Source organism: Arvicanthis niloticus, unplaced genomic scaffold (genome assembly GCF_011762505.2).
Source record: "Arvicanthis niloticus isolate mArvNil1 unplaced genomic scaffold, mArvNil1.pat.X pat_scaffold_588_arrow_ctg1, whole genome shotgun sequence".
NCBI classification, from domain to species: Eukaryota; Metazoa; Chordata; class Mammalia; order Rodentia; family Muridae; genus Arvicanthis; species Arvicanthis niloticus.
Genome location: NW_023046210.1, coordinates 34,143 through 54,497, shown reverse-complemented (window position 1 = coordinate 54,497; position 20,355 = coordinate 34,143). Strand labels below are relative to the sequence as shown.

Below are 20,355 nucleotides of genomic sequence, written 5' to 3'. Positions count from 1 at the left end.
TTTTTTTTTTTTTTTTTTTTTTTTTTTTTTTTTTTTTTTTTTTTTTTTTTTTTTTTTTTTTTTTTTTTTTTTTTTTTTTTTTTTTCTTTTTTTTTTTTTTTTTTTTTTTTCTTTTTTTTTTTTTTTTTTTTTTTTTTTTTTTTTTTTTTTTTTTTTTTTTTTTTTTTTTTTTTTTTTTTTTTTTTTTTTTTTTTTTTTTTTTTTTTTTTTTTTTTTTTTTTTTTTTTTTTTTTTTTTTTTTTTTTTTTTTTTTTTTTTTTTTTTTTTTTTTTTTTTTTTTTTTTGTTTTTTTTTTTTTTTTTTTTTTTTTTTTTTTTTTTTTTTTTTTTTTTTTTTTTTTTTTTTTTTTTTTTTTTTTTTTTTTTTTTTTTTTTTTTTTTTTTTTTTTTTTTTTTTTTTTTTTTTTTTTTTTTTTTTTTTTTTTTTTTTAAAAAAAAAAAAAAAAAGGATGGGGGAAGTGGTTACAGCACTTGCTGAGCAAGCTTTAAGATCTTGAGTTTAAACTTCTAAATAGGTATAAAACTAGGTATGGCCAAGTCCCGTTTCTCCCTTCCCTAGTAGAACAGAAACAGGAGGATAACCTGGGACTTACTGGTTGCAAGCAGCTCAGTGAAACCCTGGCTCGAGGTACAAACTGAAGCGTGCCTACCACACAGATGTGTGACAGGCACTTGTATATACACTATACACTCATACAGGTTGCTGTTACAAAATAAAAGAACAGGTTAGAGGGAGACAGACCTGGCACAATGAATGTTTTGCCATATAAGCCATCAGTGGGGAATGTCTGATGGACATAACGAGAAACTATGTTGCTTTTTTATAAGCTGAGAGGAGATGCGTAAACAGGAACACTTTGAAGAACTATACAGTGATGGCACAAGGGCAGGAATGTGGTTATGGCACAGGTAGAACAGGCATGTAGACAGTTAATAAAAAGCACACTGGTGGAGGTAACAGTGCCCATTTGAGACCCTTGGTTTTTTTTCTCCAATTCTTTTGGTGAAAGAGATAGAAAGGAAACAATGCAGTGCACCCAAATGAAGGCCTGTGGCAGGGTTGGGTCACTGGGTGTGTAAGAGTCCAGTCCTTTAGGTCTCTGAGCAGTCTGTAGACACTGGGACTATGTTCATTGAGAAGATAGATGGGCTTATTTGTTAGTGGAGAGAAAAACTAGCTGTGTATCCCTAGGTAAATAGCTCATAGATTGCTACTAAAGTGGGGCTGGTTTAAACTGATCAAAGTACATTATGTTTCCAAATAACCATGTTGTGGTGGTTACTACACTGTCAGGATGTCACAGGCCCCAAAAGGCCATGGACCAGTCACGGCTGCTATTGGTTCTGGTGCATTTGCTGCTTTGTAACTTAACTTGATTCTCTCTCTCCAGGCAGCCAGCTCCAATTCGAGGATTCTGGATCGTCCCGGATATCCTGGGGCCCACAATGATCTGCATCACCCAGTACCTATGAATGTCTAATAAGGCCTTTATTGTAAGTCCCATTCCATACTTGCAACATAACTCTCTTTAATTCTGCCAAATCAGAGCTGGAGATGCCCTCGATGACTAGTTGGAGGTTAGAAGCTTTGGCGTCTGAATTCAGTCAGTATTCTGTTTTCTTTACACCGCTGAAAAGTTTCATTTAGACATGGTGGGATTTTTTTTTTTTTTTTTTTTTTTTTTTTTTTTTTTGGCTTGTTTTGCCTACTTGTAACTGAAAAATCATAGCTTTTCTGTTTGTTTTTGAGATTGGGTCTCAGTCTGCAGTCATGCTGGCCTAGAATAGGCTTTACCTCATCTGAGATTACTATTGTGATTCCCTGCACCCAGCTACTTTTCTCCCAAGTACAGAAGATCAAGACCCTGAATGACATTGTTGTGAGTGGATTTAATTGACTGTTGCATGTCAGGCTCAGGTACAAGATGTTTCTCCTGGGTGTCCTCTTGGTATTAAGTTGTAATCACCATTTTCCTTTTCCAGCAGCCTTGGAAGGTCGGGATTTATAAAAAACGTAGGAATAGACATGAAAACCAAGTCACTGGGGTGTCAAACATGAGACCCTCCAGTCTCTTGGTGTCCATTCAGAACAAGTACTTCTGAATACTGACAGAAGTATGATGTGTTTGCATTCAGTTACTATCTTTACATGCTTTTTAAAAGATTGTCTAGTTATACTGTTTGACAAGAAAAAAACAATATAAGTATAAATTTTATGTTGCTTTATAAAAATAAAAGAGAGAAAGAGAGACATTAAAATTCTAGCAACTTAGCCAGGCAGTGGTGGCACACGCCTTTAGACCCAGCACCTGGGAAGCAGAGGTAGGCGGATTTCTGAGTTCAAGGCCAGACGGTCTACAATGTGAGTTCCAGGCCAGCCAGACCTACACAGAGAAACCCTATCTCAAAAAAAACAAAAACAAATTCTAGCAACTTTAAACAAAAGAAATACTAGGAAAGGACTGGAGGTTAAGAGTACTGACTGCTCTTCCTAAGGTGTACTGAGTTCAATTCCCAGCAACCACATGGTGGCTCACAACCATCTGTAATGAGATCTGGTGCCCTCTTCTGGCACGCCATTGTACATGCAGGCAGAATGCTGTATACCTAATAAATAAGGTGTTTAAAAAAAAAAATACTAGGGAAATATTTGCCAGTGAGATACCTCAGTGGACCTGACTTGTTTATTTTGCAGAAGTACAGTCCACCCAGCATCTCCTCCCCTCCTCTGTACCCGAGAAGATGCTGAAGTGGCAGAGTCTCCACTGCGCATTCTGGCTGAAACTCCAGACTCCTTCGAGAAGCATATTAAAGAATCTTGCAACGAAGTGCCACCAACCCAGCATTTCTCAAGTATGGGATTTAGGGCATATGAGTTTTAAGAATGGGCTTTCTGGTTAAAATGGGGATTGAACTTACGGCTTTGTGCTTGCTAGCAAGTGTTTATCATTGCTTTTGGTCCTTTCTGTCCTTACTGTGGTGATGGGAGTGGACTTGGCACATCTCTTCAGCTAGTCTGGGGCTTGTCTATTTGGTTGTTTTACCTGGCTAACAAGAATAATGACAGAAACTGTTCTGCAAGATCATCTGAAAAGGATTTGGCTCCCCCTCCCGAGGAGTGTCTCCAGCTGATCAGCAGGGCCACCCAGGTGTTCCGAGAACAGTACATTCTCAAGCAGGACCTGGCCAAGGAGGAGATTCAACGGAGGTAGTGTCTTATGTTGAACAGCCACTAATCCTTGCCTAGGGGTTGGCTCAATAATTGTCTGTGGGAGCCTGGCTTTCCTTTCAACTTGACTGCTGCTTCTTTTTGAAGGGTCAAATTATTATGTGACCAGAAAAGGAAACAACTAGAAGATCTCAATTACTGTCGAGAGGAGAGGTATGTATCAAAACCAGAGAGGAGAAAACAGTGGAGCGTAGTGGACTGCACCTCACTCAGGATGCTGTGCCGCGTTACATGGACCCTAAGAGTTTCTCATTTCTTCAGAAAAAGTCTCCGGGAAATGGCCGAGCGCTTAGCTGACAAATATGAGGAAGCCAAAGAAAAACAAGAAGATATCATGAACAGGTCAGGGGCCATGAAGCATCCAGTTCCCTGCCCACACAGGGTTAATGATGCAGCAAGTATTTGGGTACTGCCAGTGTTCACATACCTATAGAGTAAGATGGATCCTCCAACCCTTTGAAGTATCATGAGATACTGTCCCCTACTCCTTCTCTATTGTATCCTCACACACCAAATTCTTGACTTACAAAATTTGTTTACCTTATAATTAGCAGTCTTTACTTACATTTTACTCATATCTTCCTTTTCTTAAGGATGAAAAAAGTGCTTCATAGTTTTCATACTCAGCTCCCAGTTCTCTCTGACAGTGAGAGAGACATGAAGAAAGAATTACAGTTGATACCTGATCAACTTCGACATCTAGGCAATGCCATCAAACAGGTAAGAATGGGTGCAGGCTGGCTAATCTAAGAAATAGTTTTATAAGATGTAAACAATAAAATAGATACTGTAAAAATGTGTGGCAAACCATAGTCAAAATGTCTATGTTCTGTTTGATATTTGAGGTTACTATGAAAAAAGATTATCAACAGAGAAAGATGGAAAAAGTGCTGAGTCCTCAGAAGCCCACTATTACTCTGAGTGCCTACCAGCGAAAGTGCATTCAGTCCATCCTGAAAGAAGAGTAAGTTGATACTTTGCAGTCACCTACTGTTGTGAGGCAGGTTTTCCTTGGCAGTATACCAAAAGCTGCCTGTCTGCCTGGATAAGAATCCTGAGTCTAGGAGTTTGCTTGCAGAATGGGGGCACAGAAGACAAGAGGCTTAAATGAATATGGTGGGATGGAAAGTAGTGGCTCTCCTATAATTTTGTTGTATAATCAAAAGTCATCCCAGTTATGGTTGGCAATGGGGCTGTGCTTTAGCTGAGTGGCTGATGTGTCCTGGGTATGGTCCCCAACACCACACAGAAAATAATTGCTGTTCACCCGAAACCCTTTCAGGTTATTCAGTATTAGCAAAGCCACTGGGCATGGTGGTGCGCCCCTTTAATCTGAGTATTTGGGAGGCAGAAGCAGATGGATCTGAGTTTGAGGCCAGCCTGGTCTATAGATCAAGTTCCAGGACAGCTAGGGCTACACAAAGAAACCCTATTTAGAATGGTGGAGGTCCTAACAACTCATTTTGATGATTTTGCAGGGGTGAACATATAAGGGAAATGGTGAAGCAAATCAATGATATCCGAAATCATGTCAACTTCTGACACCACCTGAAGTTAACACAACAGAAGGCTTACAAACCCGTGCTGTAAAACAAACAGGTAGCACTATCTAATTTATAAAGAAGCATTTTGGATAAACTTTGGTGTGGTTATTCTTTTGTTATTCCTTCCGTTAAATCTTATTTATTCGAATAAAATTTGAATAAATTTTTATTTAAAAATTTGACTTTGCTTTATAATTAAAGTCTATGGGTTGGTTGGTTTGTTTTGATTCTGGAACACAGGCTCCTGCTGCACACTGCCAGGTCCATCTTCATGTTAAGTAGCAGCATCAAAACTGCCTCTCAATGGAACCAGAACCCTAGGATGCAAAGGAACAGGCCACACACACTACTCAGCAGCAGCTGTTTTAATCTGAACACTTTCTTACGGGCATGCCTTCAGTACAGCCGACACAGACAGACACCCCTGCAGTCTGCTCAGAGCAGGAAGGTCCACAGCTGCAGCCTCCTCTGCCGGCTCATCTCCTCACAGGACCGAGACCTCCCAGAGCTCCATTTTGGCTATGTGTGTGTCCGCTTGGTGGGTAGGAGGTGCAAATTCTAGCACCTTCAAAGAAAAGGAACATTATGGTCTGTTGCATGCAGTTTGTCCTTGGCTTTAGGTCATCTTTTCATACCTGCCAATTTGAGTTCTGAAAACTAAGTATGGTACTTGCCTAGAAATAACCAAGTGACTGCCAATTAAAAGCCACACAATAAAGGTATGTTACAGTTTAGAGTTAAGCCAGGTCAGACATGCAAGAGAACAGGTCTACACAGACTGAATGCAGTACAGGAAGGTGTGTGAAACTAGACTGACCTTTCCTATGCAAACGCTTACTTAAGTGTAAAGACCCGTTTCTTACCTGGTGGATGGATAGCAGTAGCTTATTTCATTCAACCTTGCGTTTCAGTTTCTAGGCTGTGTTTCTCAACTGAGTGGACCCCAGCAGTTTACACTCGCCACAAGTTACAGACTGTAAACAGTACCCTAATCATGATGCTTTTACTGCCCAATCCCCAACTTCAGGAGAAAAGATCTGTAATATATTTGGTTTCAGCAGAACAGTTCACTAGGAGTGCCAAAGTTCAGTATGATTATGAATTATCCATTCACTGTATACAGCCAATGGTGATCCAAACAAATTAGCTTGGAGCCCAGGGACTAGTCTTAAATCTAATTTAATCACATTATAATTAATAAAAATCCCTTTAACTCAATGAGGATATTATGTTCCTTTTAAACCAAGTAGCATTATACAAGGGGACTTTAAGCCAAATTTTCCATGCACTGGCAAGCTTTTAGCACTGTTTCCATAATTCATATTTAATTTTAAATTCATAATCATGACCATGACTATAAAAATAACCTATGGGATAACCTATGGGTATGGGATAAGTAGGCCTTATCTGTTTTATTAAAAGAAGAAAGTAGAAAAGATCTTGAGGGCAAATTCATAATGACTCATTACTAACAAAGTCCATTTATGCTATGAACTGATGGTAGTTAAACCAGAAAAGTGGTTTAAACATTCCCATAATGTTCCTTTGGGTACCAGCTGTAAGCCAACACCACTCACAAAAATTATTTGAAAACAGTTTTACTTTGAAACCGCACAAGTTAAATAGCATAGTTAGCTGTGGACAGGCTGCTCTCAGGGTAGCCTGCAGCTAGTACATGAGCACACTTCTGATTTCTGCACCGCTTCATGAAGCTGTCTGTGCTCAAGAGCCTGTTCACTGCTTCTCCAAATAGGAAAGAAATCTCAACTCTTGGAAAAGGGTGAAGCAGAGTCTAAACCAGTAAGTTTTCCAGCTTCACTGTAAGCATAGTTGTTACACTTTTAAGTCTAAACTGTAAAACAAAAATACAAAGACCTGTAAACCATCACCATTCTAAATGTGACACTTTAAAAAATAGTGTGCCTCTGACGCAGGCTGAAAATAAGCAGATTTATACATGTGTACTAGATATCAGAGATAGCTTGTTTTATTAATATTATTTTTTTCCACTGATCCAGTAACTAAAACACTTTGAAAGGGTAGATGGTGCCAGTTATTTGCCCTGGTACCTTTGGGCCCAGGAAGTTCATCACGGTGTACAGACAAAGTGCTTCCAAGGTGGTTTGTGCTTTTTTTCCATAAATTCTCTCATTCATATATATATGTATGTATATATGTGCATGTGTATATATATGTGTGTATATATATATACACACACACATATACATATATATATGTATGTATGTATGTATCCTCAGCCAAATATTCAGACTCTCCTAATTTTAATTGCTTTTCTTTGCCATGGTCCTATAGTTCTCAGGCAAGTTTCAGTAGCATTTAAGGTCTTCCAATAGAAGATAAAATGGTAAAAAGGAAACAAAATGCACTGAGCGAGGGAAATACACTCAATAGCCCATGGCCTGCGCTCACACTTCGTATTTTAATATAAAATACTCACACAGCGCACTACAGCTCCGCTAGCTGAACACTGCCACTGCTGAGTCCTAGACAACAGAAAACACGTCCCTCTCCCAGTCTGTGTGAACAGAAAACGTAATTCCAAACACTATTGGGAAGCTGCTTTCACATCAGGAAATATGTTCCAGAGTCCATGGTGGAGAAAGCGGGCACGAAACAGCACTTTTCTGGCACCAAATCTGATCCCACACCTGTTGGAATCAAGTCCAGTGTCTCATTAGTGTTCCCTTTGAAACATCTGTTGGCTGTCCTGCACACAGCAGCCTTCTCCCTCTAGCATTGCATTTCTCCAGTCTTCCTTTGCTGTGACTTCTTCCATTAAGAGTTAAATAATAATGTTATTCTAAAGATGAGTTAAAAACCCAAAATGCAGGTTAGAATCCTGCTATCAGGGTGTCATGTCTCAGGAAGCTGGTTAATGTCTGTCAGTTTGGTATCATTCAGAATTGCCCGGATCCTCTCCAAGGAGTCTGCTTGCCGTATCCTCTCCAGCTGCACCTGGAGAAACAATGAAGAGCTGAGTTTGATAGGTGATGCCCCACCTACCTATGTGCCCTCTGCTTGGACTATTTAGTCAACATGCAGCAGATCAATTCACCAGACTAGGCTCTTCAAAGAAAAGGAGGAGAAGGGAAAAATACTTTAAAATTCACCAAATTAATCAATCTCTATAACAGACTGGTATCCCTCTGCCTCTCCAGTACCCCCTCAACCTGATTATATGGTTCAAGGTAAAAGGGAAAGGAGGAGCTGGCCAAGTCTGTAGAAGAGACCAACTTAGAACAGGCTTAGTGATCATGCAAAGATTTGAGGTAGAGATAGAGGCAATCAGAGTCGTCCAGTTACATTGGTGCCCCCTCCCACAAAGGGCCATGGTGGTTCCCCAAACACCTCACCTGAAGAGTCTGAGAAAGTTTTACAAAATCTCTCTGGACTTGTTCACTAACATCTAATTCTGTCTGCAACCTCTGAGCTTTGTTCTTCTCTTCAAACATGAGCTGTTCAACAGCAGCCTAAAAAATACAAGTTTTGAGTGAAGATGGGTGCTGAAGAGTCCCTAGACCTCTCCACCAGCTTACTAAGGAACTTACATCACTCACTATATGAAAGCTGTCATCTTTTTATTTTTTTGTACTAAGGACTGGACCCAGGGCCATAGCTTTGGGTAGGCAAGCACTCTACACCACCAAGCATATCCCCAACTCTTCCTACTACTAGAGCAGAGACCTGAATGATACCTCCATATTCCATTAATCTTTAACTTCATTTTCTACTGATGTTGGGGGGTGGGTGCACACAAGTGGCAGCCACAGGGCAAGCTGCAGGAGTCTACTCTCCTACCACGTGGGCCCTAGGGATTGAACTCAGACTTGTCTGGCTGCTCACTGGTTTCTATTTTAGTGTTTTTTAAGACAGGGTCTCCCATAGCTCAAACAAGCCCTTAACTTGCTCTACTGTAGCCGAGAATGACCTTGAACTCCTCATCTACCTGCTTCCCTTCTGGGATTACAGATTGTGCCAACACACCCAGTCTTCTGCAGTGCTGGACATCAAACCCCAGGCACAGCTGCACTCGAGGCAAGCACTCTACCAGCTCAGCTTTCCCCCTCACCCATCATCTTTTACATTACCATGTGTGGAAAGGGAAGCACTCCCAGGAGGTCATCAGAGGACAACCATAGGCAGTTGGTTCTCTCCTTCCATTATGTAAGCCCCATAGATCAAACTCCAGTTAGCAAGCTTGGCAGCAAGCACCTTTACCTGATGATCCATTCCCCCCACCCATTCTCTCTTTCCACAGGGCCATGGTACCAGTTGGGGGAATTACTTGCTCTAGGTATGAAAGCCAGGATAAGAAATGTATTCAAAGTATTGTGTCCTTGATTCCCAAGATAACAGCTGTCACATCAACACAATATTTAATAGGAATGTCCTTTGACATTAACACCTCAGTAATATGGACCAAGCAGCCACAGCTATCTCTAGCTTCCCTACTGAAAAGTACAGGATCCTTTTTCTAAAAACAAGAATCTACTGACTACTACTAACTCAACACATTAAGAACACGTCTAGGCAATGTCCCCATAATTGGCCACATGTATTTTTATTCTATCCAGACTCATCTAGACTTCTTCAATGAAATCTTAGCATTTGATATAGGGATGGAATGGGGTAATGTTTTCAAAGTATCCCCACTTCCTTCAATCACTGGGGACTGAACCTAGGGCCTCATGCATGCAGGCAAGCAGCCTACCACTAAACTATATATCCCCAGCCCCCACCCTACCTCTTCAAATAAAATTTTATTTTTTACTTTTTATTTTGAGACAGGGGCCAATTAAGTTGCCAAAGCTGGTGGTAAGCTACTTGATAGTTTAAAAGACCTCTGAACTAGCAATCCTCCCTTGGTCTCTACTAACAGGAACTGCAGGTAGGCCTGTATCACCTAGCACAACTCAGAGCAATACTTCCAACAGAGCACTGTCCAAGTTAGGTTCAATCTTATTTTATTTTTTATGTATAAGGGATTATTCGCATATGTGTATGTGTACAATATGTGTGACAGAAAAGTATATCAAGGGGGCTGGAGAGATGGCTCAGTGGTTAAGAGCACTGACTGCTCTTCCAGAGGTCCTGAATTCAGTTCCCAGCAACCACATGGTGGCTCACAACCGTCTGTAATGGGATTCAACACCCTCTTCTGGTGTGTCTGAAGACAGCTACAGCACACTCATATACATAAAGTAAATAAATAAGTCTTTTAAAAGGAAATAAAAGTATGTCAAATCTGGAATTGGAGTTACATGAGTTACCTGCCATATGCATGCTAGAAACTGAACATAAGTCAGTGCTCATAACTACTGAGCTATCTCATAGCTCTGGGTTGAAATTTCTAATCAACTAATAATTGAAACCATTAAAGCATATGACCCAAGCCTGCACAATCGGCAGAGGGGAGACTTAACCCAACTCTAGGTACATTACATCCACTTTCTTTTTACAAGTTGTTAGTAAAACCAACGTTCAGAATATAACTACAAACAGCAAGGTTTTGTTTTTTCTAAATAAATAGGCTAAATTCCTGCATTCTTTTTATGTTTTTAATTTTTAAAAAATTATGGGTGTTTTGTGTATACATGGGTCTGTGTACCAAATACCTGCAATGCCCATGGAGGCCAGAAGGTGGCACTGGATCTCCCTATGACTAGAGTGAAAAAGATGGTTGTAATAGGACATGTCTGCACTACAAACTAAACCCAGGTCAACCAGTGTTCTTAACCACTGAGCCAGCTCTCTAGGCCCCTTGTTTGTTTGCTTGAGAAGGTCTCACTATGTAGACCAGGCTGGCCTTGAACTCACAAAGATCTATCTGCCTCTGCCTCACCAGTGCTAGGATTAATTAGGTGTATGCTGCCGTGCCTTAGTCTCATTTTTTAAATTACATGACCAACAAATATAATTAATTACCTTAGCAGCAGTTTCTTTCTTTAACTGTTCCTCTAAATTAACTTTTATTTCTTGGAGATTCTCGAGTTGTTCCGACTTCTCTCTTAATGTAGATTCCAACTGTGAAGTCAAAAGGGAAAACTGAAACTCATAGAAACATTGAAGGCCACACAGCACTATCCAGAGGTATCTGTAACCCAGAGTGCCACGCCCAGTCAGGCTTACTTTTGGCTGTCCTGGAATATTCTTCTCAAGCTTCAGAATGTAGATTCTCCTTGTGCTTCCAGACCTGGCCTTTACCTATTGATTAGGTACCTATCATAATTCTAATTCTAAAGCCTGAAACTGAGAAGTCAGGACAAGCAGTCATGGAAACAATTAATGCACATCAACATAAAGGCAGCAGCATTGAATTCAGGGAGAAAAACTGGACAGTGTTTTCTAGAAGAGACGACAGCTGACTTCTGCTTTAGTCCTGGGGACTGAACCCAGCCAGGGTCACAGGCTAGCAAGCACACAGCCACTTATCTTCACCCGCAACTCCTTTTGAAACTGGGTTTTGCTTTTTGTTCAGGCTGGTTCTGAACTGGTTTTGAGCTCTATAGCCTAAGCAGGCCTTGAACCTGTGGTTCTCCTGTCTCTCTTTGTACCACCATCATGGATTAACATTTTCACAGGGGAAGGAAAGGGTGACAAGGTAAAGAAAGAAAAGAGATGTTCCAAAAACAGAATGCCTGCCCTGCCCAAGGACAGTGCTCTGACCACCTGCAGCTGTATGGGGCTGTGGGGTCCTGAGAAGCCTGAGGTGAGAGATCTATGCACTAAGACTGTAGACTTGTCCTCCTAGTTGAAGGGAAATGGTTTAAAAGATTAAGACAGCCTGGCTTTAATACAGAGATGAACTGGAGCAGGCTCCAGTTCTTAGGAAAAACGAGTCAAGATGTGACAACAGGCCAACGAAAAATGACATCTCAGAGCTGGAGGTGCAGCTCAGTGGGACAGTACAATACTTGCCTAGCATACACATGAATTCAATTCCCAGAACCAACAAAACAAAGTAAAAAGTGAAGTCTGTAGGGTAGAATGTGGTGCATCTGAGCCTGGCACTTTCTTTTCAGTGCTAGGAAAGCATTCTTCTACTGAGCTACACCCTGTAGGCCTGAGTGCGGGACATCTGTGCAGTGTCATCTAAAGAGGCACTACAGAAGTAGAGGGGAGACCCAGGCTGCCTGAGGCAGAGCAGTGCTTGGGAGGTCAGGTGGAAGGCAGCACTCCTTCAAGAACCTCGGAAAACTAAGCTAAAGAACTAAAAGCTAAAAGCTAGAGAACATTGAGAGGGAGTCTGTCAAGGCACTGCCAGTGTTACACTACGGTGAGAGACAAGCCATCATTTCATCTCAAAAGACAATACTGATAATAAAGAGGAGAGCATGACTGGGGAACCAGAGAGTCCAAGTAGCCTTGTGTGATGACTGAGCAGTGAAGATACTGAGATGACAGTGACTGAGAGCCATTGTGAAGAATGAAAGAAAATCCTAGGACAAATGAAAGACTGTCTAGGAGGACTGGAGCCCATGACAGCAAGGGCAAGAGATACCACCAGTTCTGGTAGCATTGGCTTCTTGAAATACCAGGCCTAACCCAGAACTGGGCAACAGCTGAGTGAGGGCAGCAAGAGAAGAGTGTGAGTTGGAAGCCAACTAAAGACCCGACAAGCCATAGAAGGTGCAGCTTTGGCGGAAAGAAAGCCAAGCCAGGAAGCTGTTGCTCCAAGTTTAGGGAACTGGAAGAGGTACTCAAGTGAGACAGGAAGACACTGGAGTCAAAGAAAGAGAAGCAAGGTACAGTCAGTGTGAGAAGTAGGGCAGCACTGGAGTAAAGTCTTTTGGGTCACTGAGGCCAGGAAGCAACACGGGCTTCCCACACTGTGGAGACTGACTAGGAAATCGTGCCCTGTGGGCACAAGTGTACGTTACACTTGCAGTGCAGCAGTCACTACTGAGCACTCCAGGCTGAGGCACCCATCCATCCCCACCAGGCCCAGCACACAGCAGGTCTCTTTCACTGCCCCTCCCAACTCCCACTAGGAAGACATCTTAAAAGCAGGGATTATGCCTCAGCTACCTTCAATTTCTTTGTTCTGGCACAGGGATTTAATAGGTAACCACTGAGTGTTGATAGAATTAATTTTAAACTTGTGACTCACCCTGTCCCTTTTCAACTTTTATTCTTTCTAATTCAGCTTTTAGACTAGAAATGGAAGCTAGGACACAAAGGGAGAATATTAGCAATTATTTATTATTTTTTCCATAAAATGTCCCCAGTCAGAGATCAGAGATACACTGTGGAGAAAAGTTTGTTTTCTCTCTCTCTCTCTCTCTCTCTCTCTCTCTCTCTCAAACTATCCCAGAAAACTGACATTATAATCAAGCTCAGAAAAAGGGCAACTACACATGCACACTGTGCTCCAACCTAAGCTACACCACACCTAACTGTAGGAAAGCAATGCTGTTAGCAATCAAGTTCTGTGAAGAACTGCTACCTGTCTGACCCTGTTACCACGGCCTTTGGCTCCATTACCATTAAAGCTCATAAGAGGACTTTCAGAATTACTGCACCTCTGAGCACCTAGGACAAGTGTTCTTTTATTCCTGTGTTTTCTACATCCATGATCATGCATTAGTCTCAAACAGTGTTATTTACCAATGCATCACTCTCTTGCTTGTCAGCTCCCTTTCTGAGCTGGTGTCTCCTGAGTCCTGGCCTCTGATCCTCCTGCTCCCTCCCAGACGAGCACGACATCAGCAGAGCTCCACACCCAACCCCAGACCACACTGTTGTTTCTCACCTATTTCCTCCTTACAGTTTTCTATCTCCAACTGCAGGGTCTCTTCGAGGTTTTCTTTTAGACACTGTTTCCGCTTGAATTTGCTCTTTTAGGAAAAGTATTTCAGCCTTCAGTTTCTCTTCCATGTGGTCTGCTGCTGTCCGAACGTGAACAATGTTCTCACGATATTTTAAACCAGTTCCCGGAGCACCTGGATTCAGTAAACAAGAGATGACTGGATTTGTGAAGTGGGAGAAACTGAAGATTTATGTTTCAAACGATTTAGTTACTTAGACTGTGGATTTCAATGACCACAGGTGTTCTGAAAGCACATCAACGTTCAACACGGCAGAAAAGCTGTGCTGTGCTGTGAGCTACATTCTCCCCTCAAAGCTGTTTTATGAGGAGGAAAATAAATGTTATGTAATTTCCTCATGAAATTCATTAGGAAGAATACCTTCATGAGGATTACAAAGAGAAGAAACTCAGGAACAAGCATAAACTCAAGATAAAATACATTTAACTTACCTATTCATATATTCAAATGCTCACTGAAAATCTCTTTAGGCAAAGTACTATGTCAAGTAAGTAATATTCTCACACACACACACAGACAGACAGACAGAAAAAGAGAGAACAGGGAGAAGGAGAAGAAGAAAAGCAGTAAGCTTTATATATTTTTTTCATTTTTGATTATTGAGAAAGACTGGCCTCAAACTAACAGAGATCCACCTACTCCTGCCTCTAAGTGCTGAGATTACAGGCACATGCCATCATATCTGGCTTTTTCCGCCCAAATTTCAATCTTTTAGAAAACATAATTATATCCTACAGAAAACCAACCCAAACTGCATTTCCAAACAGCTTTCTAATTGAATACATGTACCTAGTGTTCTGGGATGGGCTTACCTATGTTGCCAGGCTGGCCTGGAACTCCCTACACAGCCATCTGCTTCCAATTCATGAGCCTCTTGCCTCAGTCTCCAGAGTGTTGGGATTGCAGGCAAGCACAACCATGCTCATCTTAGAATAAAAATTCTCTAGAGAACAGAACAAGAACTATGTCCGGCCAAAAAGGAAAGTTTTATCAGAGGTGAAGGTGGTGGTAAGTTATTTAAAGATCATGGCAAAAGCACAAGTTTCCCAAACTTTCTGTATCAGCAATTACCAGTTAAGAAAGGGGTAAGAGCTGTCCTAAGGGGGCCAGGTCTGGGATAGACCACAGCAGAGGGCATGATAAACAACTATGCCTTTAAAAGTAAAACAACAAAAAACCACTACTAGCAATGTAGCTGTAACACTTGGATAGAGTTAAGAAAGCAATTCCCCTACCAAGCAGAGTACAAGTGTCAAACAAATGTCCACCAAGAAAAATTAGCAGGATTACAAGAAACTTACTTTAAAAGATAAATTTATATTATATTTATTTTTTCATTTCAGACAAGAATAGGGCAGGCTGGCCTAGAACTTACTAAGTAGAACTGGCTAGCCTCAAACACATAGCAATCCTCCTGTCTCAGCCGCCACAAGTGTTGGGATTACAGGACCAAGCCACTATAACCAGCTCATTTCTAATTTTTAAATTATTTGAAACAACAGTTTCATTCACTATTTTATTTTTGCACATGGCATGTGTAAAGACAAGTCTCCTTCTAGCAAAGGAGTCCTAGGGACTAACTCTGTCCTGGCAGACTCTGCAGCAGGCACCCTCTACCTACTGAGACATCTCACCAGCCCTGAGTTTCTTTCTAAAAAATAAAAGAGCCGGGCGGTGGTGGCGCACGCCTTTAATCCAGCACTTGGGAGGCAGAGGCAGGCGGATTTCTGAGTTCGAGACCAGCCTGGTCTACAGAGTGAGTTCCAGGACAGCCAGGGCTACACAGAGAAACCCTGTCTCGAAAAACAAAACAAAACAAAAAATAAAAGAGAAAGACCTCAAAATAAAATTCTCTTTATTTTGTTTTGAAAACTGGTCTAAGAAATCTTATCTCTGCCGGGCAGTGGTGGCACACGCCTTTAATCCCAGCACTTGGGAGGCAGAGGCAGGTGGATTTCTGAGTTCGAGACCAGCCTGGTCTACAGAGCTGAGTTCCAGGACAGCCAGGGCTACACAGAGAAACCCTGTCTCAAAAAAACAAAACCAAACAAAAACCCAAAACAAGAAATCTCATCTCTACTTAAGCAACATTGAGTCTGAGGGTCATAAACCTAAAAAGGTGTTTTCTTTTAATATTGAAAGGTTTACAAATACACAGTTGTAACATTTGGATAGCATTAAGAGAGTAATTCCCCTACCAAAGCAGAGTACAAGTGTCAAAACAAATTCCATCTTTACATTCAGAAAATAAATGAGTGTAACATAACTCTTTAAATTCTACCTATAAAAGCAAGTATCACAAAGAATCAACCTGTTAGGTGGCTCAGTGGTTAAAAGCACTGACTGTTCTTCCAAAGATCCTGAGTTCAATTCCCAGCAACCACATGGTGGCCCACAACCACAGCAATGGTATCCGACACCCTCTTCTGCTGTGTCTGAGGACAGTGATGATGTACTCACATACATAAATAAATAACATTTAAAAAAAAAAAAAAAAGAATCAACCTGGTGAACCTACGCATATGGATTATTCTATATCTGGTCCTACATGACAAAATCATAGTCCTTGATTTGGCAATGGAGTCCAATACCAAAAGAATAAACAACAGAAAAAAAAACAACAAAAAAAAAGATAAGCTGTACTTCATCAATTTTTTTAAAAATGTGTTTCAAAAAAATCCCACTTAAAAAAAACAAAACAAACAAACCAAAACAACAGCAGCCACAGACTGGACCAAAATACCTGAAACCGGTTAAGACAAATAATCAATCCAACTTTAAATTTTTTTTAAAGAGAATAAAAGAAATTCTGTTGGTTGGTTGGTTGGTTGGTTGGTTGGTTTGGATTTCTTTTATGTATATGGGTTTTTTTTTGCTTACATGTATGTCAGTACAGACATAAGTGATACCTGCAGAGGCCAGATGTGTCTGATGCCCTGGGACTGGACGTATAGAAAAATCAAACCCAGGTCCTCTGGAAAAGCAGCCAATGCTCTTAATCACTAAATCATTTTTTCAACCCTGAAGGTTGGAAAAGGTTTCTCTCTACAGTGAAATATTGGAAATATGGAAATATTCTAAAATGGGGGAGTGTGGCAGCACACACCAGTCATACCAGCACATAGGGAGACAGAGAAAGGATGGAGTCTGAAGCTGGCCTACACTACATACCCAGATATTTCAAAGACAAAGACAAGACAAAACAAAGTTTTAAAACTGACATTTATCCATCAATATGCTAAAGGATGAATTACAGCTTTAAAAGTAGAATTATTTGGCATATAAAATTAATCAATAAAGATTTTTTTCTAAAGAAACTTACAACCATTTTAAAAAGTACACTTGCTTGTGTTTTTGATGTTGTGGCAAATACATTACCTCCACAGTATCTGGAAGAATGAAGTCTTCTGCTAGCTGTAATGACACATGCAAGCTATGCTTTCCCTGGAGGCTGTCATTGTCTTTCTGTAACCTCACCAGCTCTTCTGAAACCTGTTCACGTGACTGCATCAGCACAGCCTAAACACAAACAGATGCTAGGGGAGGTAAATCCAGTTTAGTAACAACCATATCAGAGGAAAGCAAGGCCAAACAAAATGACATTTGAAGATGGAGCATGTAATAAAACTATACAAAACTTCTAAAAAACATACACACAGCTCATAACTTCTATTTCCTATACTTATTGTAGTGTGGACATGTGTATGCCACAGCATGTGTGCAGACCAGAGGACAAGGCTGTGGAGTCCATTCCTTGTTTCTATGTTACAGAGGTTCCAGGTATCACATCCAGGTCAAGCACCTTCCCCTGCAGAGCCATTTTGACAGCCACCAGACCCACCTCATTTTTTTTATTTGCAGCCTATTTATTCAGCAAGGAGTGAGGCAATGAGGCAAACATGGGGAGCTCATTCTCTAGTGTTCCTACAGCAATTCAAAAATATTCACTGTTTCTTGTCTCCCAGAACACAGAGGAACCAGATTCTGTGGCTCAGTAGAATCAGCTGACACAAACAAGACCTGCACCAAACAGAACAAGTGTTCCACCACAGAAGGAGAGGGCAGATTCCATCCTCCTTCATACTTGCTGCACACACAATGTTTGCATCCAGGAGCAACTGAATGGCTGGGTAGCCTCAGGCTACAAGTCTTCAGAAAGATCTAAGCACATGCTGGTGTATATGTCCATGATCCCATCACCCAGGAGACCCAGACATAGGATCTGGAGGGCAAGCAAGTCTTGGATGGATAGAAAATTTAAGGCCAACATGAGCAACATGAGATCTTGCCTCAAGCTTCTACACCACTCCTTCACCACTACTGAATAAAGAATATCCATGCTCAGTTCATTTGTCCCCTTAAGGTTTATTTTTAAAACTTGTATTTCTTTTGATGTTTAAAAGAATTAAAATATCAAGTACTAATTCGTATCAATGTGAAAGTTATTCCAGCTAATATAAGTTTAAACTAAAGTTGTACAAAAGTCCCTGTCTCTGCTAATCTTTTTTGTTTTGCTTTTTTTTTTTTTTTTTTTTTTTTTTTTTTTGATACAAAGTTTCACTGTGTTGCCTTGGCTGGTTTGGAACTCATTATATAAACCAGGCTGGCCTTGAACTACAGATTCCCCTACCTCTGCTTTCCCAGCGATAGGATTAAAGGAGTGTGGCCACTATGCCCAGTTTTCTGCTAAATTTTAGTATTACATTATTAAGTCATTTGTTACAAATTTATATCCCCACAAATACAGATCACTCACTCAGGCCACCTTTATTGTCACCCACTACTGGAAAATAGGCATTTTTTGTTTGTCAAGAACACACAGATCCGGACAGTGGTGGTACACACCTTTAATCTCAGCACTTGGGAGGCAGAGGCAGGTGGATTTCTGAGTTCGAGGCCAGCCTGGTCTACAGAGTGAGTTCCAGGACAGCCAGGGGCTACACAGAGAAACACTGTCTGGGGGGGGGGGGGGGGGAACCTTAAAAAAAGAAAAGAAAAGAATACACAGACATGGCTGGAGAGATAGCTTAGCAGTTAAGAGCATGAACTCCTCTTCCAAAGGACCCAGGTTCAAATTCCAGTACCCACATGGCAGCTCACAACTGTCTGTAATTCCAAAATCTAACACCCTCACACAGACATATATACAGGCAAAACACCATGCACATAAAATAAAAACTTAAAAATTAAAAAAAAAAAAAAAAAGATTTATTAAGAACAATACACAAAGATATTTGCCCTGGAGAGGTAGAAGAGAAAGCTGAGTTAAAGCCAAAACTACCCCTGGGTATGACATGGTGCAATTAACAAAAACTACTTAGTGAACCATACAAGGACGGAGGGACTCCTAACTAGGAAAAGGTCAGAGAGAGACTGAGCCCCCAGGGTGGGTGATGAGCATGTTGAGCCCTGAAGGCAGGCAGGCAGTCAAGGTCATGTACAAACTGTAGCTAACATTATCAGCTTTATTTTCATGAGGCTAGTTGGACTGAGTGCTATGATCACACTCCATAGGTACCTATCCTACTACACATTCTACAGAGACAGACACCCAATGACTCTCCCTCTGGCTATCAGACTCTTGATGTGAACCCCAAGGAAATGGAGCTCCCCAGGAGCCTCATGCTGGGAGACAGAAACAAAGCCACCATGGTACTAGCAAGAGGGAGCTCAATCTCCCAGAAACAGACTCCACACAATTCGGACCTGTCAGACCACCTTAAGGTAAGATAAGAACAGAGACAGCGATGACAGGTGGGACCACAGCTTGATGCAATAGCTTAGCTATCTGTACACACTTCTTGCCTTCAATTTAAATTTAACCCTCTTGTTAGGAACATGAAGACAGATTTGGGGAGGTGTCACTTGACCTCTTTGTTCTTCCCAGTGTGTCCGTGGAAGAGTAGCAGTAAAGACCATCAAAGGAAAATTTCTAGTCAAGAGAAGATTCTCAGGCCTGGGTAGAGACCTAGTTGTCTGTCTCTGTCTATCTCTGTGTCTCTTTCTGTGTGTATGTATGTATATGCATACACAAGAGTGTGTTTGAGTTTTAGGCAAAATATACAATGTGTGCAAGCACACATGTATTTGCCACAGCACATATGTGGAGGTCAAAGGTCAACATTGGGTTGACCTCTTAATCCCTCTCTACCTTAATTACACACAAATTTTGAAGACACTAAACCTAAGCTGACTGGGTAATAAGTTCCAGAGATCACCCAGTCTCTGCACACCAACTGCCCCCCTCTCTGCAGTGCAGTTACAGAGGGCACACGTGCTGCTGTATAGGGTTTCTATGTGGATACTATGATCTAAACTGTACAGTAACAACTTTACCAACTGAGCCATCCTCCTAACCCAAATCTCTCAACATCAATTATGACTTTAACTGAACTGAGAATGGCTGGCCAAACTTGACTTCTCAGGACTGCTACGGTGCAGGTTTTGATGCTAATTCCAGTAACAGATCCACTTAACTAAGTATTAGCATCCTGTTACCTTCTGGCTATTAAAGAAAGAAAAGAAAAAGGAAAGTAAAAGAAGAATATATGTCTTTATTTCATTTTAATTTTTGAGAATTTCAATGTTTTAATGTTTGAGAATTTTCTGGATATTAACCTGTGGAGATCAAGATGATTTTCTTCCCTTTTAATTCTTTAATCTGATTATGACCCCTAGGTAGTGACATAATCACAGAGCAACTGGAATACCTCCTGAGCAGTTCCCATGCTGTA

General features: G+C 40.9%; 1 protein-coding gene and 1 pseudogene across 2 annotated transcripts in view; one reads left to right on the top strand and one right to left on the bottom strand.

Moving 5' to 3' along the window:
• The first annotated feature begins 837 nt into the window (after positions 1-837).
• Positions 838-4,954, top strand: LOC117702224 (nuclear pore complex protein Nup88-like; annotated as a pseudogene). The gene is made up of 9 exons (XR_004605988.2): positions 838-908; positions 1,391-1,493; positions 2,695-2,852; positions 3,082-3,207; positions 3,316-3,381; positions 3,490-3,570; positions 3,822-3,948; positions 4,074-4,192; positions 4,707-4,954. The product of XR_004605988.2 is annotated as a nuclear pore complex protein Nup88-like (transcript).
• Positions 4,955-6,734: 1,780 nt separating this feature from the next.
• LOC117702225 (rab GTPase-binding effector protein 1-like) overlaps positions 6,735-20,355 on the bottom strand; it is a 46,548-nt gene continuing 32,927 nt past the window's right edge. The window contains 8 exon segments of the mRNA XM_076706408.1: positions 6,735-7,748; positions 8,147-8,263; positions 10,719-10,817; positions 12,893-12,960; positions 13,546-13,612; positions 13,614-13,720; positions 13,723-13,735; positions 17,000-17,140. Coding sequence (XP_076562523.1) covers positions 7,647-7,748; positions 8,147-8,263; positions 10,719-10,817; positions 12,893-12,960; positions 13,546-13,612; positions 13,614-13,720; positions 13,723-13,735; positions 17,000-17,140 — 714 coding nt within the window. The 3' untranslated portion in view covers positions 6,735-7,646.